The following is a 25993-nucleotide window of genomic DNA, read 5'->3' as shown; positions in this document are numbered from 1 at the left end:
ACTCATTGAGTATAAATACTGTTTTCTCATTACTTTTGCATTTCTTGTGAATTGTCCTAATGGAGAGGAGGCCGTGGAGGTGGGTACAATTATAACAATTAAAAGGATCTGGATGGGTACATGAATAGAAAGGGTTTAGAGGGATATGAGCCAAATGTTGGCAAATGAGACTAGATTGGTATAGGATATCTGATCGGCACGAACGAGCTGAACTGAAAGGTCTGTTTCCGTGCTGCATAACTATGACTTTATGAGTGTCTGATGAAATGTTTCAACAAAGTGTCTTTCTTCAGCAATATTAAAGTTCTGTACTACCAAATGATGATTTGCATGGCAATTTCTCTGAATATCAAAGTTTAGACTCTCATTTGTTGGAAATGGTCATTGCAGTGTACCTGTATGGCATAGATTTTAATTTTTTATTATTTTGTAATTTTACCATCCTTATCAAATCCTGATAAGATCGGGTAGGTGTTGATAATCACCTCTATGTACATAATTTTGTGGAAGATATATGATGCTATGCGTTTTCTGAAAGTGTAAAGATTAATAGCACGTATTCCAATTTATTTCAGTCACTCCGGAGTGTGCTGAGATGCATTGTTCATTAAAGTTATTATTCAATAAACATAAATTAGAGAAGAAGGAGTTGCAATTAAGATTGTCGAGATTGATTGTTTGATCAAAGAGTAATCTCAAAGAGCAGAATTGGAATCCAGTCAGTTACTTGTTTCCTGTCTGTTCCCATTCTCCCTAGGTATCTCGGAAAGATGATTCAATGTTGGAGACCAGGAATTGAATTTGAATCATCCGTATGAAGGACATACTCAAATCCATCACCGAATCCCTGGCGAACAGGGAATGCAATTTAAATTACCCTCGGGACCTTTTCATGTGAGGCTTCTTAAATGGTGGAGTCAGTTAGTGGCAGTGTCTACAACTAATCCATTATGATTTTACAGTCTAACATTTATAGTGAGCTAATCATCCGAACAACAACTATGAGCAGTGGGGGCTGAGTTGAAATCCTCCTTGAAATGGGAGATCATATAACTATAATTCTGCTGCCTTAGGAAAATATGAAAGACATAGCTATAATGTTACAATAATGGTAAACATGGGCTATCAATTTTCAATTTCCAATTTCCAAGAACTTTGACATCTGAGACATTCACGGAATAACATTATTTCTAAAATGAACTAAAACTAGCCTAAAATGATGGCTGTGATCACTTGACCATAATTTGAGGCAAGCCCAGGAGATCAGGTTGAGATTAACGAAACCAACTGCACTGAAGTTGCTATTTCTAGCTAAAGAAAATGAAATCAGACATTTTGTTATTCATTCAGGGAATGTGGACTTCATTGGCTGGCAACATTTGTTCCCCAGCACTAATTGCCACTTGAGAAGGTGGTGGTGAGCTGCATTCTTGAACTGCTGCAGTCTAACTACTGTTAGGAAGGGGAATTCCTGAACTTTGACCCAATGATATTGACTAAACAGTGATGTATTTCCAAGTCAAGATGATGAGTGGCTTGGAGAGGAACGTGCATGTGGTGGTGTTTCTATATATCTGCTGCCCTTATCCAGATGGTAGTTGTCACGGGTTTGTAAGGTGCTGTCTAAGGAACCATGGTGAATTTCCTTAGTGCATGTTGTCAATGGTACATACAGCTGCTACTGAGCATCAGTAGTAGAGGAATGAATGTTGTGGATGTGATGCCAGTCAAGCAGACTGCTTTGTCCTGGATAGTGTCAAGCTTCTTGAATGTTGTTGGAACTGCACTCATCCAAGCACGTGACAAGTATTCCATCACACTCCTGACTTATGCCTTGTAAATGGAAAACAGGCTTTGGGGATTCTGGGGATGAATCAAAAAATTTACATCTCCTGTTTAATTCGCAGTTGTATGACAAATTGAACATTGGTATTGAACATAGCCTTCAACTGTTCAGCTTGAGAAGACAGTGGAGCTCGACTCAGAAATATACACAAAGTCACATTTCTGTAGCTGTTATGAGCAGTAAAGCAAAGAGAAAAAAATAAAACTTGGTGATAGCAAAGACTGGGAATCTCTTTGTCCCGGTTTCTCTCAACATCCTCTGGTAATGCTGTCTGCAGAAAGGTGGGGAGTATTTTCCACCTCTTCACACATAGATACCTTCTAATCAACCTATTCAGAGATGTTATTGCATACCATTGGAGCAAGGTGTGACTAACACCTAGGCATCCTGTTCTAGAAATAGGGACACTACTCTACTGAACTACAAGAGCTCCTCCCATTTTACTTCCACCTTACTAACCCCCATAAGTTTCAGCTGGTGAAAAAAAATTGGAAAAACAATCACTTACTGAGTATTCAAAAATATCTATAAACTTCACCACTCCTGAGGATACGAGGCAACAATTCAACAACTATGGCCTCAGATTTAAAATCTAACACTTCAAATAGTCTAAGGACTTTTAAATTGTGTAGTCTATTTCCCTCTGCTTGCACCAAATATTCTTCCTTTAAAATGTATTATCTACGTTTGTCTGTACATCTAATGTCACATTTTCATATTTTCTTTCTCAGGGTTAGTAGATAAAAACAATCCTCTTTCATTCACCCAATAAAACCTTGGTATTTGGCTCCTTCATTTTCCAATAAATTAGGTTTTAGTTGAAGTGTGACAGCTATGTTCAATAAGGAAATAAAAATGTTTAATAGAAACCGGAAGAACTGCAGATGCTGTAAATCAGGAACAAAAACAAAAGTTGCTGGAAAAGCTCAGCAGGTCTGGTATAATCTGTAAAGAAAAAATCAGAGTTAACGTTTCAGGTCCAGTGATTCTTCCTCAGAACGTGTTTGTTGTGACCCACTGAGAAGGTGCTGTAATATTTGGAAGGATTGGAGAAGAGTGAAATCATTCCTCTAAACTGTGCGTGACATAATTATAGTCATTACACTCTAAAATAGTTCACTGTACATAAAATACTTTCTGAGATATGTGATCTGATGTGTTATATTAACACAGAATTCTTCTGGTATTTACGATAAGAAGTAAAATTAAATCGGGAATTATTAACTAATATTAACCCCAAAACAATATCAAGTCCAGTACAGTAACAAAGAGAGCTTTGATACAGTCTGTAGAGAGTTGGAAGTACCATCTACCTCCTGCTCAGACATTACTAATCCACACAATTTTCGCAAATATTTTAGCTCACTCCTGTTTTACCATAGGAATTTAGAGACTGTTTAGAATTTTAAAGTGGCACTATTAGCAAATATGAACGGCTTTTCACAAACTACTGATCAAACCCTGAAAGGTTCAACTTATCAGTGACTGTAAGCTGTTACCTTATGATTTTGAAATTGACACCAAAGGAATAAATATGTTGTAAATATTTCAGTGAATTAGAAAGGTTGAGTGATTTTCATCACTGAGGATGAACTGAGAACTGTTTTGATTTTATCTGCATGTAAATGATTACACTGTAAAATGGGCACTTACTAACAGAGGGACCTTCAGTCCAGCCACTATACCAACTGGTTGCTGCTAGTTATCTGCCAGTGAGTGCCAAAAACAGCGTATAGTTCTCTTTGGCACCAGTTTGTAACTTACCATGCCTGTTAATGGAAGTTGGTGTGTGGAGGTTACAGTGAAGAATGGGATTGGTAAACTGTGATATAAACTGTGAGATTTAAATTTGAGTTTGGTTTTTGAGTTAGTATTTTGTGTGTGTCTGAATTAATTAACTTTCTGTAGCCATGATGATTTATTTTAGAATAGATTTTGAGGTCAGACATTAGAATGAATAGATTTGTGTGCACCACCAAAGGATTTTTTGTTTATCATAGATTGTTTTACAATCCAGCATGGTAAAATAATCGGGTTTTGGGGTTTGTCAGATAATTCTGGAATTTGTTTTTTTTAAACTAAAGGAAACACCTATTGCTTAGAGAGAGAGAGGCCTTTTGCTTTCTGTTTTTACTTTTCAGGCTTGGGCAATTCTGTGAAGTCCTTAGAATAGGATGTCGGTTCAGACCTGTGCTCCTGAGATAGTAAGGATATATAGTGAACCAGGTTACTGTAGAGTGAAGAGTTAGTGTTAGTCCCAGTTCAGAAGTGTTGAGATAAAACCCTGAATGCTAAGTACATTTAAACAGGTGTATGATAGCTCTAGGAAAGAGCTACCTGTAGTTCTAGTATAAATGTTGAAAGTGACTTAGACCAACTGAGGTGTTATATGCAGGGGTTCTGGTGTGAGTATTGTGTGTGTAGTGTTTTTGGCCACTCTATGAAAGCTGTTCTATTTCTCTTTGATTTATAAAAGAGTGTTTTGGGATTAATGAAATTATACTTCTGTGTATTTAAAAAAGTTTAATTTACATTAGTAGAAGATAGCTTGGATTATTCTATTTTATATTAATTTCTTTTATCGATAAACTTGTTTCAGTTTTAAAGTACAATCTGTGTGCTTACATTTCAACCAAAAGAAATCAAAATGTGATCTATCAAGCCAGGTTTCTGCCTGCCATCAATACAGACGTGGCTAATTGAACGTTTAGGTTATGGAAATAGAGTTGAGGCAGAAGATGAACCATTATCCTAGTGAATGGTGAGGCAGACTTTAGAATCACATTTTTTATATTCTTATGTTTTAAACATGTCAGAATGCTGCTGACCAAAAATACTTAAGCCATAAAGGTGTTTGCTGAAGCCTGACATTATGCCAAAATTTTCCAAGACTGTGAGTCATTACAGGGATATTGCATTGAACAAGAAGCATATTAACTTTGTTGATAGGGCCCCACCCCGAAGGAAAATTCAAGAGAACTGCTGAATGAGACACAGTGTTCTGACTCATCTTGTATACTTCAAAATGGAGCTCCAGTATAGCTAGTATGTCAATTTCCAGGATTAACTGTGTTTTCCTTCTAGGATTGATTTTCTGGTAAGCCATACCTACAGACATATCACCACTGGTGGTCCAGTTTTGGAGGATTTCAACTCTAATTTAAAAATTTTCTTTGGCATTTATGCCATGGAGTTCATCTTCTATGGAGACATCAGAGGTAGATTCTTTACTCAGAGAGTGGTAGGGGCATGGAATGCATTGCCGGAGAGGGTAGTGGAGTCGGCCTCATTAGGGGCATTTACGCAGCTATTAGATAGGCATATGGATGATAGTATAAGGTAGCGGTGGAGGTTAGATAGACCTTAGGTTTCAGGTAAAATTTCGGCACAACATCGTGGGCCGAAGGGCCTGTACTGTGCTGTACTGTTCTATGTTCTATGTTCTATGTTATGTCATCCTGTTGGAGCCATATGCAACCATTGTGCCTAGAAGGCAACTGAAGGGAGAACAACATTTGCCTTATTGGTGATGGTATTGCAACAGTTTTTCTTTATTCTTCTTCCAGGAGAATGAAAATGAGCATTGCTGTATTTTCATATGAGCAACTGATAACAGCTGGCAAGTGGCTTGGTGAATAGGATGGAGCTATCAATGTCACTCGGCATGCTTTCATACTTCACCAGTTAATTACATTGTGTGAGATTCACTAAAAATCGTATGATGGCAAAAAACGCGAATCTCAAAATGTCAAGCATGGAATATTAACACAAGTGATCAGCAATGTTTAAACACAAGCAAACCAGAAGTGCTGACACAGTTGTATAGACTCATGGCTACTCCCCACAGAAAGGATTGTTTTCTTAACCGGTCTTGCAGGGTTGATCTCTGAACATCAATCTGAGAGAAGCATGTCTGCCTTAACATTTCTAATAGAAAAGCTTAAGAACTGACAAGATCCTGGAGATTGTTTTTGCAATCTGGCTAGGGGAGCAACTAGTTGTTTGCATAGTAACGGGAGGATATTAGATTTATCCTTGTTCTTTGCATATTAGCTAGGCATTCAGATGATATTCTTACAAAGTCTGACCATGCCTCTCTAAAAAACAAACAAAAGCTGACTCACATTTCACTGAAGCAGATAATAAATGTATGTGTAAGAGGCCAAAGAATTATGAAAAAAGGTCAATTGGGGTACCCCAAATGTAGCTCATGGGCCCCATACAACCCTCAAGTTCTAGCAATCGAGGCCTCAAAGTCCAGGTATCTCAGCTCCAATTGCATTAATAGTCCTTATTCACAAATTTATTCTGTTTGAATGTTGTATGCCTTGTTGTTTGGGAAGACCTTTTCTAAATATCCTTGCCTCATTAGTCAATAAGTCCTAAATAAGAAGAGATCTATTAAGAAAGAAACAAAATTAACATTTTAAATCAAAACAGAAAATGCTGGAATTACTCAAAGTCAGGCAGCAATGTGGAAAGAAACAGACATAAACCTTCACCTCCACCTGAAACGTTTACTCTGTTCCTTTCCAAAGATGTTGCCTGTTAGAATAGTTACAAAATTTTCTGTTTATATTTCAGATTTTCAGCATTTTCACTTCATTATTTTCCTTCTATATCAACATGTTAAGTCAACAACCTTTCTTCAGAACTTAGTTTATAAATAAATTGATTTCAAGCAAGTGCGAAAGAAGCTCTAACATAGCCCACTCTCCCTATTGTTCTCTTTATCTCCTTTCTCCTTTTATCCTGTCTATGCACTTGCTCACATCTTCTGATTCTGATGGAAAGTCACTGACCTTACCTGGGCCTGATATTAATTGCAAAAAAATGTGTTGAGAACTGGGGCTGTAGAGAAGAGTTAGCAAGAACTGCAGATGCAGATGCAGAGTCAGAGATAGCACAGTGTGGAGCTGGAGGAACGCAGCAGGCCTGGCAGCATCAGAGGAGCAGGAAAGTTGACGTTTCAGGTCGGGACCCTTCTTCAGAAATATGAAGAAGGGTCCCGAGCCGAAACGTCAACTTTCCTGCTCCTCTGATGCTGCCTGGGTTGGTGTGTTCCTCCAGCTCCACACTGTGTTATCGCTATAGAGAAGAAATTGTTTCAAAATGGTTTAACAACCTGGAAGTAAATATAGCAATCTATCGATTTTTAATCCTCATTAAAGTCCATTATAACTTTCATTCAAAATTTGGCATGGCAAGGATCTGCATGTGGCAATCTCAACTATTCTTGCAAATTGAGGATATTGCATTTGGCACCCACATCCAAACCATTGATATTTAGTATGAATACCAGGGCCCAAGTACTGATCCTAGTGGTACCCATTAGTTACAGTCTGTCAGGATTCAAAAAGGCAATTCTGAATGCTTGGGATCCAGAAAAAAGTGACTTAATGTATATTAAATCCATCGAATTCTCTTTATCAATTTTATTACCGACACTCTCAAAAACTCCAAGAGATTTGCCAAACATGGTTTTCCGTCGCAAATCCATGTTGACTATTCCCAACCAGATAATTTTACCCAAGTGTCCAGTTATCATGTCTTTTATAAGTTCTAGCATTTTCCATTTGACTAATGTAAGGTTGTTGGGCCTGTAGTTCCCTGTATTCTCCCTTGATCTTTTCTTAAACTGTTGAAATTAATGGTAATTTACCTTTAATTCATTATTCTCCCTACTCACTTGGATCTCTAGTTCTCAGAGGTTTCTGGTAGCTTCCTCAATTTAAACAAAATAATCATTTCTCTGTCATCTCTCTATTCCACTTTATGAATTCTTCTGATTATGCTTTAAATGGATCCATATTCCTTGTAGCCAAACTTTTAATTTTTTTGTATCTGTTAGAGGCTTTTACAATCAATTTTTATGTTTTTTGGTGGTTTGTATTCATATTCAATTCTTTGTTTCTTTATCAGTTTCTTGGTTCGCCTTTGCTGTATTCTGAAACTTTCCAAAACCTAAAATTTATTCCTATTTCCGGCCATTTTATAAGTACTTTCTTTTAAACTGATATGATCTTTCACTTCCTTTGTAAGACAGTTGACTGATTCTGGAAGAACAAAATGTTTTGGCGCAGACTTGGAGGGCCTGTACTGTATTGTTCTTTTGAGTTTTTGCACCTTGATGGATGCATTGTTGTTGTAAGCCGTGTAACAGTTCTGTAAAATCTGTCCATTGCCTATACAGAATTTTGCCTTTTAATGCATTTTCCCAATCTAGCTCAGACAGCCTGTGTCTCCTACCTTCATAATTTTCCTTATTCAATTTAAAACCCTTGCTTCAGATTTATCTACATCACTTTCAAACATAATGTAAAATTCTATCATACAGTGGTCACTCATTTCTACGGGTTTCTGACATTAGATTATTAATCAGCCCTTCTTCATTACACAATATAGATCCAAAATAGCTTGTAATTTAGTCGGCTGTTCTACATGCTGCTCCGGACTAAATCCCTAAGATCTCAGCTCACATAGCTTTAGTGCTGAATTGATTTATCCAGTCTTTACGCAAATTGAAGTTGCCCATGATTACTCTGCTACAGGCTCCTCCTGATTTATACCATGCCCCACACTACTACTACCATTTGGTGGCCAATAAATAACTCCAAACGATGTCAGCTGCCCTTTTCTGTTTATTAGTTGCACCAAAATAGACTCCACACATTGTTCTTCTGCTCTGAAATTCTCCCTTACTAATGTACTAATCCAATCTCATATTATTAGTGCATACGCACTTCCTTTTCTCTTTTCTCTGCCTTTCTTAAATGTTGAATATCTTTAAATATTCAGTTCCCAGTTATGGTCACATGTAGGCGTGTTTCTGTTGTGGCAATAAGATCATAGCCATTTATCTTTTTTTGTACCTTTAGATCATCTATCTTGTGAACGCTGCATGCATCCAGGTAGAATGCTCTTCACTTAGTCTTTTTGACATAATTCCACATTCAAGGCATTGTCAATGCTTGGCTTTCTTTCTCCTGCCTTCTAATCTCCCTTGTGGGTTTGCTACTTCCTGTTCCCAACTTAATTCCATTCCAACTTGGGTTATCGCTCAGAGCTCCCATCCCCAAAAAGCTAGTTTAAACCAGCCCCAACAACACTAGTAAATCTCCCTGCAAGATATCAGTCTCAGTCCTGTTAAGATGTAACCGAAAACTGGAAAAGCTGAGTAGGTCTGGCATTAACTCTTAACACTGATTTTGTTCCACAGATGCTGCTGAGCTTCTCCAGCAATTTCCGTTTTTCTTTCTGATTTCTAGCATCTGCATCTTTTCTTATGGTTCCTGTTGAGATAGAATCATAGAATCCTTGCAGTATGGAAGGCAAGCCATTCAGCCCATTGAGACCATGCGAACCCTCTGAACAGCATCCTACCCAGTCCTACCCCATTACCCCATTCTTGTAACCCCACATTTCCTGTGGTTAATCCATCTAGCCTGCACATCCCTGGATACTACAGGCAATTTAGCATGACCAATCCACTTAACCTGCACATCTTTGGACTGTGGGATGAAACCAGAGCACCCGGAGGACAGCCACGCAGACACGGGGAGAATGTGCAATCTCCATACAGACAGTCACCAATGGTTAAATCAAACCCAGGTGCCTGGCACTGTGAGCCAGCAGTGCTAATCACTGAGTGACCATGCGCCAAGATGTAACTGGTTCAGCTTGTACAGGACACAAATGCCCAGAAATGGTCCCAATGCCTCAGAAATCTGTTGCCCTCCCTCCTATACCTGTTCTCCAGCTATGGGTTGAATCAACTGATCTCCCTGTTCTTATGCTCACAGTTAACAAACACTGGGAGCAATCCTGAGATTCTGCTCTTGAGGTTCTGCTTTTCAATTCCCTTCCCAATTCCCTGAATTCTTCTTTCAGGATCTCAGCCTCCTTTCTACCCATGTCGTTGGTACCAATGTAGACCATGACCTCTGGCTGGTCTATCTACCCCAGAGGATGTCTTGCACTTCCTCCATGACATTGGTGACCCTGGCAACAAAAAGAGGCAACACACCATTCTGGACTTGTGTTTCATGTTGCTGAAACTCCTGTCTGACTCCTGACTGTGGAACGCTTATCACTATGACCTTTCCGTTCTTCTTTCCCACATCCTCTTTCCCATGGTAAAGCTGAGACACCTGTCGTAAAAACCAAAAGAACTGTGGATGCTGTAAATCAGGAACAAAAACAAAGTTGCTGGAAAAGGTCAGCAGGTCTGGCAGCATCTGTGAAGGAAAAAACAGAGTTACCATTTCAGGTATGGTGACCCTTCCTCAGAAGTTCTGAGGAAGGGTCACCGGACCCGAAACATTAACTCTGTTTTTTCCCTTCACAGATGCTGCCAGACCTGCTGAGCTTTTCCAGCAACTTTATTTTTGAGACACCTGTCGATTGGCTGCACTTTCCTGAGGAACAATTGTCTTTGCTCAATTGCAAACTAAAACACTGATTGGCAAGCACGACTGACTCAGGACCTCCCCTGCTGGGCCTCCCCTTACGTCCTTATTAACCCACCAGTGGGGGTAGCTTAAGACTACAAGATTCAGCCTTTAAATTTATACAGGACTTTTCACAGCTGCTGGATATCCAACAGCATTTTGCAGCCAATGACATCATTCTAAAGTGTAGTCACTGTTGAAAAGTAAGAAATACAGCAGCCAATTTGCACTCAAGAAATTTCCTCAAACAGCATCAGAGAATCTGTTTGATGTGACTTTTATTGAGGGATAGATATTGGCGAGGAAACCAGTGTTCTCACCTCTGCTCCTTTAAATAGTCCCATATGATTTTTTGCATCTACCTCAGCAGCCAACTCATCTAAAAGATATACCATTGAAGGTACAGGACCTTCTCAGCACTGCACCGGAGTGGTAGCTTTGATTTTTTTTGTACTCAATTCACTTTTTTAGTTGTTTGATGACAAATAGGAAGACATGAATCAGTCAAGCCCAATCAGGGAATGTACTATAGGTTGTCGAACTGCTTTGTGTCTGTGGCATTGGATGGGAAGGTGGGAGGGGAAGGATTTGCAAGGAGGAAATGGTCGACTTCAGTTCGGTGGTGGTAACTCGCAGAATGATGCATTAACAAGAGCTGGGCAGCAGTGTGAGGAGCTGGGGCAAATCTATATTCTCCTCCTCTCAAGACTCACACATAGTAAATGCATGTGGGGATGTGGAGTGAAATCATTATCTTGCTTTTGAGCCCATTATCCCATCCTTGTTCTTTAGTTCTGACCTTCAATCATGCTTACTGTTTTACCCACTTTCCAAATTCACTGAAGGGCAAAGTTGCCATTTAAGGCTTGCAGGGAAAGTCAACAGAATAGTTTAACAGCATTATAAGTAATATTGTTAATTTGACAGGAAAATATCCCATCATTTGTTTATAACACTGTGCAGATGTTAACACTGTTTTTGCTAACTGCTTCATTAACATGTGTTGTACATTGCACCATATGTATACAGTGACAGTAAATTCACTTTTGAAGAAATAATCAACACTTAAAACCCAAATTGCAAGAAAGCCTTTCAGGTTTTTTTTATACATTTTGATACCCTGTTCTGTATGGAAAAGGAAGAGTGACTCCTTGCTGCAGTTCACATTGTTTCATTGTTGGAGAGTTGTAGAAGAGGATGAGAGAGGGAGTGAGGGGAGAAGGAAAGGGCACAGTGCCATTGATGTACTGCTGTACAAACTCCCCCCTCCTTCCATGGAATACAATGTGGGAAAGTGTAAGGTTATGCACTTTGGTAAGAAGAGTAGAGGCAGACACTATTTTCTAAATTGGGGAAAGGCTTTGGAAATCTTTAGCACAAAGAGATTTAGGAATCCTAGTCCAGGATTCCCTTAAGGTTAATATGGAGGTTCAGGTATCAGTGAGGAAGGCAAATGCAACAATATCATTAATTTTGAGAGGTCTAGAATACAAGAGTGGGGATGTACTACTGAGGCTGTGTAAGGCTCTGGTCAGACTGAATTTGGAATATTTGAGCAGTTTTGGGCCCTTTATCTGACGAAGGATCTGCTGGACCTGGAGGGGGTCTAAAGGATGTTCACAAGAATGATACCGGGGATGAAGGGCTTGTCATACGAAGAGCAGTTGATTACTCTGTGTCTGCGCTCGATGGAGTTTAGAAAGATGAGAGGGAATCTTAATGAAACTTACAGAATACTGAGAGGCCTGGATAGAGTGGATGTGGAGAAGGCATAACCTCAGGCATAACCTCAGAGTGAAGGGATGACCCTCTAAAACAAAGATAAGGAGGATTTTCTTCAGCCAGGGGGTGGTGAATCTGTGAAATACATTGTTGCAGAAGGCTGTGGAGGCCAAGTCATTGAATATATTTAAGACAGAGATAGATAGGTTCTTGATTAGTAAGATGATCAAGGGTTACAGGGAGAAAGCAAGAGAATAGGATTGAGAAAGATATCAACCACGAGTGAATGATAGAGCAGGCATGATGGGCTGAATGGTCAAATTCTGCTCCTATACCTTAAGGACAAAATGACTCAGCACACACTTCCCTCACTCAAGGTAATCAGTATCACTAGTAGTGGCATTCCAGTTCCCTGGGAGTGGCTTGTGCTGCGAATATGGATGATAGCCGTGCCTAACCTGGCACAATGCTGAGTGAGACCTCACCAGTGCCTGCTCCCGTCTCTTTACTGGTGGAGGCTCCTTCTGTGTTCTTTCATCTTCTGCTTCTTCTCCTTGATCTCCCAGAAGGTGTCATCACAAATTGTTCAGTACAACTGAAAGTCTCCTGCATAGTGGCCAGTAGAAACCATCAGCATAACTATTGTGGATGATACAAAGATTGGTAAAGTTGCAGATAGTGAGGAGGATTGTCAGAGGACACAGCAGGATATAGATCAGTTATAAGCAAGGGCAGAAAAATGGCAAATGGAGGTTAATCCGGGAAAATGTGAGGTGATGCATTTTGGAAGATGCATTACAGGTGGAAATTATACAGTGAATGGCAGAATCCTTAGGAGTACTGATATGCAGAGGGATCTGGGTGTGCTGGTAGATAAGGTAGGAACAAAGGCTTTTGGCATGCTTTCCTTCATTGGACGGGGCATTGAGTTTAAGGTTAGACAAGTTATGCTGCAGCTTTATAGAACGTTAGTTAGCCACATTTGGAATATTGCATACAGTTCTGGTCACCACACTACCAGAAGGATGTAGATGCTTTGGAGAGGGTAAAGAAAAGGTGTACCAGGATGTTGCCTGGTATAGAGGATTTTAGCTATGCAGAAAGGGTGGATAGACTGGGTTTGTTTCCACTGAAATGCAGGAGGTTGAGGGGTGACCTGATAGAAGTTTATAAGATTGCGAATGGCGTGGATAGAGTGGAAAGTATGAGGCTTTTTCCCAGGGTGGATTGGTCTGTTACTAGGGGACATAGGTTCAAGGTGTAAGGGAGGAAGTTTAAAAGAGATATGTGGGGTAAGTGTTTCACACAAAGGGTGGTGAGTGCCTGGAACATGTTGCCAGAGGAGGTGGTGGAAGCAGTCACAATAGCAGCATTCAAGGAGCACCTGCACGAATAAATGATTAACAAGGCAATAGAGGGACACAGATCCTGTAAGTGAAGACAGTTTTAGTATGGAAGGGTAAAATGTATCGCCGCAGGCTTGGAGGGCCGAAGGGCCTGTTCCTGTGCTGTATTGTTCTTTGCTCTTTGACCAAGCCCTTTCCTACCAATAATTACGAAAACAGCTGTGATTGCCAAATATTTGGAATATTTACATGACTTTAGGTGAACATCTAAATTACCATTGTGTTCTCACCTTGGTTTCAATGGTGAGTTTTAGGAAGCTTAGGAAACTGATAATGTGCAGATATGTTTGAAATGTGTTGACATTTTACTGCAATTATCATAATTAATCACTAATCCACCTCTCCCTTAGGCATTGTTTAAATCAACACTAATATCATGATATAAGGGCAAGACAACTTGACAAGTGGGAGTCAGCTTCCTATAACTGTTAAATTTTTAACAACTGGCTATTACGGGAAATGGAAAATATTGCAGGATATTTGTTGTCGCATATTATTAGAGGGAACTTTGGCTTGCACTTCAGCATGTTGCACTTAGCTAGTTCCTACTGGTAGTTCCTACTATCTCTGCACTTAGCTAATGTTCTTTTTGGTAGAGAATAAAGCTATTAACATTCTTTACCTTTTCATTACCTATGAAAAATAGGTACATTAGGAAATGATTGTTGAAGGATAGATTTATAACTTGTCACCTGAGAGTTGCCAGGTATATAACAGCCAGTTACAGAAACAATCTTATTTTGGACAGAATTACAAAATGGTCATAGCACAGAGGAGGCTACTTGGCTCATTGTGTCTATACTATGGAATTCATTTAGGTGCACGATGGAATGACTAAAATGACAAAAGTGGCCTGAAATTGCAAATTCCGCCTCTGAGTATGGTCGTCCCCTTTTTGTGTGGGTAGGAATAGAGTCAGGCTGGGCTTTCCGGATATTTGTTTTATGGATGCAGTTGGGCATTTAAATCCTCAGCTGCCTCTATTAAAGTGGGATTTTGGCACCCCTGTGAGGTGGAACCTATTATGATTAGCTCTGAAGTTAGTGCATGTGTTTGGATATCCTCTTTGGAGAGGTATGCTACCCCTTGGATATGGTTCCGAGACATTTTAAGGGAGGGAGGCATCATGTTCCCTTCAGAAGACATTCAGTTGACTTTTGGGAAGATATCCTTGGAGATGTCTGAAATTCTTTGAAGAGCTTAGGTATGCTTTAGGATTGATAATGGTACATATGAATATGCATAAAAATTACACAAACTCATTACTCAAACTGTAACAGAACTGTCAAGCTATCAAAGAGGTTTCAACTGTCAAAGAACTGTCAACAATAATAAGGCGTCAAAATTGTTGAGGAACTTTCAAGATAGTCATGAATTTAATTATTTGGGGTTTTAAATTTAAACAAATACCAGTGACTTTTTTAAAACATAAATTATTTCAATTTCCCTCTGTTGGCATAAGCTTGAGGACTACCATTGTAAGATTTGAGCTGCATGACTGATTTTATTACCTGACATGGTCACAGTGGGATGCCTATTAAATGTGCAGTTTGATTGACAGTGATTGTAGAATATAGGTTTGTTTTCATAAGTCACTAGTTGAAAGTGTTTCAATTTTTTTTTAAATCAATGAGTGTTTTATTTAAGTAGTGACGTTATCAAAAGACACAGCTTTATTTTATGGGTTTGCTCGTGGTGGATGCTAGATGAGCATGTATGAACTGGAGAGGCAAAAGAATCCGAGATGGGGCCAAAGGATACTGGGGAACTTGGAGGTGGGCACAGAGGTATAGGTTAGCCTGGAAGAAATGCAGGAACAGGAGTGTGGATGCAGTGGCATAAGCTGTTACAAGGGTATGGAGAACATGGGAGTGGATAGATGGGCAAAAGCCTGCAGGACTGCATGGGGAGGGAGGTTATAAGGTTGGGTAGATGGGTATAGGGTGGCATTGTAGGAGTGGATAGAGGGGCCTAGGGTGACATGGAGTATGAGGTGGCATGTGTTAGCAGTGATGTGGCATGGGAGTGTTTCTGGGAGGGAGAGAGGCATAAAAGGGTGAAAGATGGCTTTTTTTTTATTAGTTTTACTAAATCTTCCACACAATGGCAGAGATAGACCTTGTGCCCAGTTTGCATCTGCAGCTGGCAGACTCTGCACTTGTTTTAGGGTTGTCTGGCACACTGCCCAGGAAACTCCAACACCCCAGGACCTCTTGGACTAATTTTCCTGGGTCAGGTTTTTGGAGCCCATGAAATGTCCTACATGCACAGCAAGCTGGGAGTGAAATCTGATGCCTTGGTTCTGTTTTCTCTCTGTAACCCTACACATTCCTCCATTTCAGATAACAATCTAATTCCCTCTTGAATACCTCGATCGAAGGTGCCTCCACCTTACTCTCAGTCAGTGCATTCTAGACTTTAACCACTCACCATTTCAAAATATTGTTCTCTAATATCACTTTTGTTTCTCTTGCCAATTATATTAACTTTGTGCCATCTTATTCTCAATCCATACCTGTGTGGGAACAATTTCTCACTATATAGTAAGTCCAGGGCCTTCATGATTTTGAATCCCTCTATCAAATCACCTCTCAGCATTCTTTTCTCCAAGGAATACAGTCCCATCTTCTACAGACTATCTTTATAATGGATGGTCCTCATCCCTGGAACAATTTTCATGAATCTTATATGCACTCTCACCCTTTACATCCACTACAATTTTCTCATAGGGGTTCAACATTGCCTCCATGCTCTTTTCTCTATGCCCTATTAATATGCACAGTATACTGTATGTTTTATCAAATTCTTGCTCAATGTGTTCTGTCACCTTCAATGACTTATGCATATATGCACACAGGTCTCTTTGGTCCTGCAACCCCGTTAGAACCGTACTATTTATTTTGCGTTGCCTCTCTGTATTCTTCCTCCCAATTTTAATCATATCACATTTCTCTATATTGAATTCCATCTGCCACCTGTCTGCCCATTCCAACAATTTATCTAAGTCTACATTATTGTCCTCATAGCTCACAATGCTTTTCAAGTTGTGTGTCAACCACAGGCGTTGACATTGTTCCCTATACACCAAAATGTATAATCACTAATATGTGTCAGGAAAAGCATAGGTGCAAAACACTGACCCCCGGGAAACTCCCCTTCCTCTAGACTGAAAATTATCCATTAGCCACTTTTTCCCTATTTTCTGACACTTAACAAATTTCATAGAAATGTTCCTGCTATCCCTTTTATACATAAATTTGCTCAAAAGTTGACAAGTCTGTTCAATAACACAGTTTCAAATGTTTTAGGAAGTCCATGTGCAACATGTACACCTTTCTTGGCTCTCAAATCCAAGGTGGATTCAAATCTAGATATGCTAGCTCAGAGGTAGGCACACTACCCCTGTGACACAAGATTTCTGGGGAGATTCGAACCTGCTCAGGTAACATGATCTTTGCACTTGCAGGTGGTCTTCTAGAACTATGGATAATTATGGTAAGAAGTTCCAAATTTCTTCAGCAGATGATGCTCCTGGAATCTGTCTCACTTTTACAATCTGCCATTGGCAAATGCTGGAAGAATTTGCAGACGGGTCCTCAACCGGTTGACATGCATTAAGGAAGCACCTTCCTTGGCCATCAAGTCCAGAGGTGGGACTCAAAAAATCCTGAGTTTCTGGCTCAGAGGCAGAGATACCACCCATTGTACCACAAGACCTTCAGTGACAAAATGCTTGAACAAAAATTGATAATTCCATCTTCCCTTAATAGAGCAAATGCAAAATACTGATGGTGAATTTTAAACATATTCAACTTGATTTGACTGAATGAAGTGATGTCAACCTTCACAAGAAATGGTGGAATGCTGTTTTTTTAAAAAAAGACTGAAGTGAAGAACAAAAGTATATGCAACTGTTTGTATTTTGCATATTGATTTCTCCTTTAAGGTTATAAATATAAATTACTCCCTGTGGTAGGAATAAGTATGATGCAGATCTTTCCCTTCATAAAATGTTTCAGAATAAACCTTTTCTTAATTTTTTGCTCTTTTTTTCACTCAGAACAGTGTTTTCCATATCCCTAAATGCCTTGAGAAGGTGATAGTGTTTGTCTTCTATATTGAAGGAGTTGCAAGTGAATGAAGGGATAACCAGGTTGGAGTTACATATAGGCCTGATTGAACATAGGTAACAAACCTCCTTGCCTGAAAGATATGAAAGCAGTAGGTAATTTTTTTCCTGCTGCTGGCACAGAGCATAGCAAATTTATTGAATTCAATTTCCAACTATTTGAACTTTTAGATAGTGGAGTACTTGGCTAGTAATGTGATCACATGACTACTGTACCATCTCCTCAAATTGTATAACATTTTATAATACAGAAATAGAGCATTCATCCAACTAATCGGGACAGGTGTTTATAATTTGAACGCTGCTCCATCTAATCTTATTTGCGCATTTCTCTAAGCACTGTTTACTTGGCAAGAATTCACTAAAGGAGTCTGAGTTGCTATGGCAATACAGACTTTTATAAGCAAGTTGTATGTAGTTTGGAACTATGGATAGAGTACGTAGAGGCTCCAACCTCCGTCATCACATGCCTGACCAGGAATCTGTCTCATTTTACAGCTTGCATGTGCTGGAAGGATTCATCGATGGATCCTCAAACCTGTGTGGACACTTTATGAATGTATCCTCTTTGGCCGTCAAGTACAGGGATGAGATTCAACTCCAGAGCTCCAGGTTCAGAGGCAAAGTTGTCACTCACTACACCACAAGACCTCCAGTAAGAAAATACTTGAAAAAAAATTGACAATTAATTCTTCTCTCCATAAATTAAGTGGGAAAAAAAGTGATGATGCATATTCAACTTGATTGAATAAATTGGTGTCAACTTTCACATAAGGTTTTGAGTTTTGTTTTAACACCATTGTTCTTTTCATAATTTATGTAAAGACTGAAGAGGTATGGTATAGGCCTATTATTGTTTGAATCAATTTCCTTTCACTGAACTCTCTCTTTGGATTCATTTTGAAACTGTTTCTATTAAAAAAAAACACACAATAGATTCAGGTGAAGCTTCAAACTAATGATCTTCACAACAGTTATTGTAACCTGGTATTTTCCAGGAGCTGCAGCTATTGCATTTGAAAGTGATTAAATGCTGATGTCTAAGTCCGATGAGCTGACTTGTTAGTGGAACATTGAATACTAGATACCATATCTTGCAATTGATTTCTTTGAAGGACTAGATTTATCACAAAAAACTGTAACATAATACTCCTGTTACTATACCTGTAAATAGAAAACTCCTTTGGCTTGAGCATACATCATTAAAAAGCTGTAGTCCAAATTCTGCTTTGTTCTCCATCTGAAAGCAGAAATGTTAATATATAAATCATTAAAATTGTCAGCACATTTGGTTAACAAAAGATTCTATATCGAAAAATGAAAACAGCTTCAGGTAACTTTGATACCCCAATCATTTGGTTTGGCTGGAGACATTCATTTTTGGTTAATTGAAGTGTTGTGTGTGTACTTCTGTGACTGGTTACTTCTCAAGCATAGTCAAAATCAGGTAGAATTACTTCAAGCTGCTTAAGAATATTATGTTTTGAATGCACATGGAAGTCACACAAGATTTGGTTCAATCTTTGCTTGTGAAATGTTCCAAAACTCAGTCAAGTCATTTTGATGACATTTTCCAGATACTAGTTTAACAAAAGTACCATGGTGTTGCAACTTAATGATCCTGCCAGTGCACTTCTGACAGTTGCATTATAAAATGGCATGATCCAAATTTGGCCCAATATGCTTCAGGAGTTTCCACGGAGCTCTGTAAGAGATGGAGCTACTATCCACCATAAATAAGGTCAAGGACACAGGAAAGAAAGACAGAGTTGGTGTACCAGCATAGGATTTCCTATATCTCCAGTATGGCATTGTAATGGTTCACCATAAAACATAACCATCTGAATTACAGAGGTCAGGCCCACTTTGTGGCTGAGGCCTTTACAAAGGAGGCTGATGGCATAGTTACTGGCTGGAGTCAAGATCTTCCACGATGGCAGGAAATTAAGAAATGTCCCTAGTGTCATAGACACTTGCCTTCATGATGGCACATCATTCATTCTAATCCTCAGTAGGAGCTGCTGGTGGAAATGCTGCCATTTATATGTGAGGTTTGAGTCACAACATAAGTGAAATAGTTACATTATTTAGAATTTTAAAAGCAGCAATCACCAGTCAACTTTTTCCTTTCCATTGACAATATGCCCGATTTACATAGCTGCTCTTAATATAATCTCTCTATTCCTGTTCTGTATCCTTGCAATAGCTCCAAGAATTTTTGTATTTCGATGACTAGAACTGTACACAGTATTCTTCAAGTGATCAAATACTGATGATCTATAAAGTATCAGGATTATTTCACTATTTCAGTTTAATATTATTTTTAATAGTTTCTTTATGTCTTTGCCACTGTACTTTGTGTTACAAAGCCATTTTATGTTTAATATTACTTTGAGGATATGAATTTTGAACGATTAGGGAAAAAATAATTTATTTCCAGTTTTGTAGACATACCTGGAGTGGTTTATTTAAAATATACCTTGAAAGTTCACTGCGGACTTTAGAGATTTTTTTGTTTTAACAAGACTCCCTAGAAATCACATGACAGGTGATAACGGTTTACTTTGCTGTTGACTATGCTGGGGCTGTTTTTGAATAGTGACTTATTTTATCAAAGTGAATTGGAAGAAAGCCTGCTGATAACAGACTGAGTTTGAGGGAAGCTTGCCGTGAACCAGCTGAGTTGAAGGGAATCCCGCAGAGAATTATATGTGTTGGAGGGAATTCTGCTAAGATAAAGCTGAGTGGTGGAAAGCTGGCTACGAACAAGCTATCCAGCTGATTTCTCCTACTTCTGAATAGAAAGCCCTCTACATCTGTTCATGTTGAAACCTATTTGCTCTTTCAAAAGAACGGTTAAAATAACATCTTAAGATTGTATTTGCTGAGCAATCTGTGCCTGCAACACTTCTGAGATTATAATGCATGATTAGTGACTTTATCTGATGTGCTAGAACATCAGAGCAAATGCCTCCAGAACATCCTAAATTTTATCTTTTTGCATTCAAGAATAATCCATTGGTCAAAGTATGCTTTTTTTCCCCAGAAAGTAAATCTCTTCAGAGGAATCTGTTTTATTTCCCTCTTTTCACCTGGAAAAGTGTGTCTGATTATATTTATACTCAGTATGTTTTGAACATTTTGTTTTGATAAAAAGCCCATAATTTTGTTTATTAAGAAAGTTGTTGTTTAAAATCTGACATAGATAAAGTATTTAATTGATATCCTTGCTATTGTTAACTCTTGCTACAGTTTAGTTTTAACTTTATGTTGTCAGCCATGGAATAATGGGACTAGAGTGACAGGTGCACTTCTCCAGTCTCTTGTTTGGAACATTTACATTAATCATTTCAATATATTGTTAATCAGGATTCTCAGAACTCTTCAATTTTCCTTACCCATTTAATTGATGCTCCCTCCCTATATTTGTTTCTCTTCAAGTGAAGAATTTTCATCTCTGTAGATTAAATTCACCTGCTGCCTGTCTGCTCAATCTCCAGGTATATTCAAATCCTCCCATTGCTTATCCTGTTCAACTTCATTCACTTAGTATGATATAAATTTAGCTGTTGTATGTATGACTTCTAACTTCAGATAATACACAAAGATGTTGAACAAGGAAGGTCCTGTAACAGACCCCTGTGTGACCCCACAGGGTCATGTTACCCCAGACCGATGACAATTGTCGCAGCACTAATCTCTGGCTTTCTATTGGTCAACAAATTACATATCCTATTCAAATTATTTCAACTTATTCCTGTTTCCCTTACTTTCAGTCCCAATATCTCCAAAGGAACTGTATCAAAGGCCATACTGAAATCCAAAGTATGCCAGGCACACACGGCCTTACCCCCATCAATCACCTTTATCATAATCTCAATGAAAACTAGTAAATTAGATTAAATAGTTTTAAGATCATTACCTACATAGAGTCTCCCAAGTAATTGGGAAGGGACATGGAAAGGGAAAAATGAATATGAAAAGGGATTTAAAAAAAAAATTATATTCACCAGGATAAAGCTGGAATCCTTCAGGGTCAAACAATCAATATAAACAGAGGAATGAAATTCTACAATGAATAGAGGAGTCATGCTAGCACATGTGATTAAATATCATTGGTGCCTATACTGACTGTGAATTCAGGGGAAGGCCTGTTCATTGCATAGGAAAGTCAGGCATCCATTCCACTGGGTGCACATCTAGCCAAACAGGCCGTCAGTGGTAGTAGAAAAATGGCCAGCTTGGAGGATCAACTGTCAAGATCAACTCCACCTTTACCCAGAAAAAGCTGTCTGTGTGCTTTCAAGAACCTCCTTTGTTAGAAAAATATAAAATATAAAGTGGACAAGTCCACAATAGAGGAATTTTTGCCTTCCTTTTATTTCAAATACAGGATAATATTAATAGATTCTTTTTGCTGTATGATGGAGGTGATTTGAGGAAAAAACTTCACCCAGAGAGTTGTGGGTATCTGGAACTCACTGCCTTAAAGGATGGTATAAAAGCTGGAACCCTGAAGACATTTAAGAGCTTTTTAGATGATCATTGGAAACACTGTCATATCCAAAGACCATGGGCTATCTGCTGGAAAGTAGGAATAGAACAGATGGATGTTTGATGCCTGGTACAGACACAATGGGCCAATGGGTCTCTTTCCATTCAGTAAAAATATGACTCTCTGACCTTATGTGGGTGCCACCTATTTGTTGCCTATCCCTAATTGCCATTGATTGAACAGTTCATTTGGCCATTTCAGAGGGCAGTTAAGAGTCAACTTTGTACCTGAAGTCACATGTGGTCAGACAAGGTAATGTTGGCAAATTTCTTTCTCTAAAGGACATTATTAAACATTAATGATGCATTTTTGCAACAAATCAAGCTAGTTATTGTGCTTACTGTTGCTGAGACTGGTTCATGTTGAATAAAATATTTCTGTCAAATTTTAATTTGTTCCTTGATAACGGAATGGCAAGGCTGCAGCCAGGATACTGCAATCATGCACCTAGACACTAAATAATCGAGAGCAAGTGAGATGCAGCCTATCTCTGAGCTGGAACCCTGTCCCTGCATGCTAAATGTCCTTGCTGCAGCCTTTCAATGCTAGATGTCAGTGCACCCTGCAATGCTAGTCTGTGCTTCCAGAGGTGCCATGGTGATTGTGAGGGTTTGACAAATGCTCAATGCTAGTGTACATCAACAAGGGGGCCATGTAAGGGGCCCATCCATCAAACATCCTGTGATACAGCTTGGTCCAATGCAACATGGAGGTCCTTCTGAGCAAGTGGTGAGCTGAAGCTGCCGAGTACCCGCTCTGGTTTCCATGTTGTGTTTTCTTAATGCCCACCTTGTTTGGTGAGTTTGGTAAAGTAGAAAGCTGAACATTAATGAAGTTTGTCAGTCCATTAACAAGGCAGGATATGGGTGAAAGCAGGAACAGGGTAGCCATCATCATATAGAATGGTGAAGCAGGCTCAAAGGGCCAAATAGTCTGCTCCTACTTTCCATTTTACTATGTTTACAAAGCAATAGTCCACCTTAATGAGCAACTCACTATTGTTTTAGTGGGAGATTCACTTCGCCACTTGTCATAAACATGACAAATGTAGCAATATGCTCCCAAAGTCAAGGTGGCCTTGCTAGACTATTTGTCCTATTCTGCCACAAATCCTGCCATAGCTCACATCATTCAAGTCACTACAAGATTCCACCATTGATCTAGAGTAGGGATTTTGAAATCAAAATATATGCCAGCTCCCCTAAAAGCAAAACAATTCAAAGTACACAAAAGGATCCCATAGTGAAAACCAGCAAAGCCAGTGTAATATACAAAATACCATTCAAGGACTGTGAGAAACGCTACATAAGGCCAGACCGGAAGAAAACTGACAATACGGATACATGAAAACCAACTAGCCACCAAGAGACACAACCAATTCTCACTTGTCTCACTACACACGGACAATGAGGGACACGAATTCGACTGGGACAACACATCCATAATCACACAAGCCAAACAGAAACACATCAGGGAATTCCTGGAAGCCTGGTATTCCAACCGAACTCCATCAACAAACACATTGAATTAGACCCTGTGTACAAACCACTGAGAAACAGAACCAGAAGTTAAACCAATCCCCCAGCAACCAAGGCATTATAAATAACAAGCAGGACAGAACACCGACACGTCACCAGAGGTGCACTGATGATGCTACCTAGCAGGGTGACAAAACATTTGCAACCAAACCCACCGGCTCGGTGAGCGTGTCTACAACCTCAAAGTACATACTGGGCTGGGGTGGATGCGTATTAACATAGAAGCCAAAGTCTGTGGTTGGAGATTGTTGAACTCAATGTTGGGTTCAGAAGGTTGTGAAATGCCTAAACAAAAGAATTTAGGCAGTGTATGTACACTGCTTGTACTGGGCTTCAGTGCAACACTGTAGCAAACCTTGGACAGAAATATGAGCATGAGAACAAAAAGGACCACTTTTGTTGCCTATGAATCATTCATACTTTCAATGGCAGACACAGGTGAACAACAGTGGTGAAATGTTTATGCTTTTGAGGCAACAGTGCAGAAGAATGAGACAAAATAGGCACGTGTAGATATCTTCCAATGGACCTCTACTTTAGCACCAACTGGTCTGGTGCTTTGCCTTGTTATTTGGAGGCTCTTGATGCACAGAAATGTTCAGTGCCCTCCACACTGCTCCACTACAATGGGCCATGCTAACCTTATTAGACATATGCCTGCCATTTTAATACCGGCCCCAGGTACTGAACTCATAAACTAAAAGCTGCAGGCACTAACACGAACACTGCAGTCATGTCAGATTTTTGTTTTAGCTAAATATACACATATAAAAACAATGCATAACCAACCAAACAACAATGAATTTCAAAACTTTCACAAGGAATGAGACAAAATAAATCAACTCTCTCAACATTCAGATGATTAACTTAATAACAGCCCTATCTTCCTGATGAATTCTGCTGCCTTTGCAGAGGATAAATGATGAAATAAGGCATTGCTCACTGGCTTACAGTTTCATCATCACTAAAGTGGTAGAGCTCGAAAACATGGAATGTATAGAATCTTCCTGCCTGGGGAAGAGATTAGAAATCCGTAATTAATAATAATAATAACTTATTGTAGTTGGCTCTGCATAAGGGAGAATGGATTTCTAATCTCTTCCCCAGGCAGGAAGATTCTATACATTCCATGTTTTCGAGCTCTACCACTTTAGTGATGATGAAACTGTAAGCCAGTGAGCAATGCCTTATTTCATCATTTATCCTCTGCAAAGGCAGCAGAATTCATCAGGAAGATAGGGCTGTTATTACGTTAATCATCTGAATGTTGAGAGAGTTGATTTATTTTGTCTCATTCCTTGTGAAAGTTTTGAATACATGGGTACATGAATAATAAGAGTTTAGAGGGATATGGGCCAAATGCTGGCAAATGGGATTAGATCAGTTTAGGATATCTGGTTGGTGTGGATGAGTTGGACCAAAGGGTCTGTTTCCATGCTATATAACTCTATGACTCTAATTGATGAAAAATCTGAAATTAATTGTCCAACTTTAAAACGAATGTTGTGGTCTACTTAATTTTGTTGAGTCATATGTTGTTGAAAGCACTGGCCATTTATGGTAGGATTGGAATACCCTGTTCATTAAGAACCATTAGGAGAATACACTCCTGGCCTATGATCAAGCATTAGCTGAGAATCCACAATGATTCTGGAGAAACAATTGTTTTAATCCATTTCTTCCACTTCTCTGAGATCTGTGTACCCAGACACCTTTTAGGCTGTGCCTGTTTCAGGTAGTTCCATTTTAGGTTGAATATGGGCTCAAATAAAGCTTCCTGTATTCTGACTTAACAGTCGGAAATGAGGACTGTTATGATCCAATGGTTTTAGGAATGGACACGGAATAATTTTTAAAAAAAATTTAGCCCTTATTCCTGCATGTTGTATCACAAGCAAGCAGAACAGGAAAAGACTCCTGTCCAGCTATAAATTAAGCCTGGGATACAACTTAAAGTATTATTTCAAATCTATGCAGCTGGGGTACAACTTCCAAAAATGTTTCAGCCGTGAATTCTTGAAACATATCAACTAAGTCAGGCGGTGGTGGATCTAGATTAAGCTTCAATTCGATAAACCCAGTTTAGAGGTGGTCCTTGCAGACAGGTGGTAACTAAAACCAACCACGTCTGAATCATTACTGTTTGTCTTGGTATTGACAAGAAAATGGTAAAACAAATGGAGACTATGTCGGTAGTTATTTTTAATTGACCTGTTTGGACCTATCCAGGGCAATGAGGCCTGAAACTGGGCCCTCCTAGGCCAGATGTAGGGATACATCCACTGCACCACAAGACCTCCAATGACAACGTAGAAATGCTGACAAAATGTAATGGGCAAGACTGACA

At 39.2% G+C, this 25993-nt stretch overlaps 1 protein-coding gene across 3 annotated transcripts in view; it reads right to left on the bottom strand.

Moving 5' to 3' along the window:
- LOC109916805 (alpha-1,3-mannosyl-glycoprotein 4-beta-N-acetylglucosaminyltransferase B-like) overlaps nucleotides 1-25993 on the bottom strand; it is a 224421-nt gene that overhangs the window by 71492 nt on the left and 126936 nt on the right. For all 3 annotated transcript variants that reach the window (XM_048603784.1, XM_048603778.1, XM_048603788.1), the window contains one exon: nucleotides 18718-18793. In XM_048603784.1, the coding sequence (XP_048459741.1) occupies nucleotides 18718-18793 (76 nt within the window). The remainder of the gene's footprint in view (nucleotides 1-18717; nucleotides 18794-25993) is intronic.

Source organism: Rhincodon typus, chromosome 1 (genome assembly GCF_021869965.1).
Source record: "Rhincodon typus isolate 14 chromosome 1, sRhiTyp1.1, whole genome shotgun sequence".
NCBI lineage: Eukaryota > Metazoa > Chordata > Chondrichthyes > Orectolobiformes > Rhincodontidae > Rhincodon > Rhincodon typus.
Note: the sequence above shows the minus strand (reverse complement) of the source record. Positions and strands in the feature narration are given on the sequence as shown.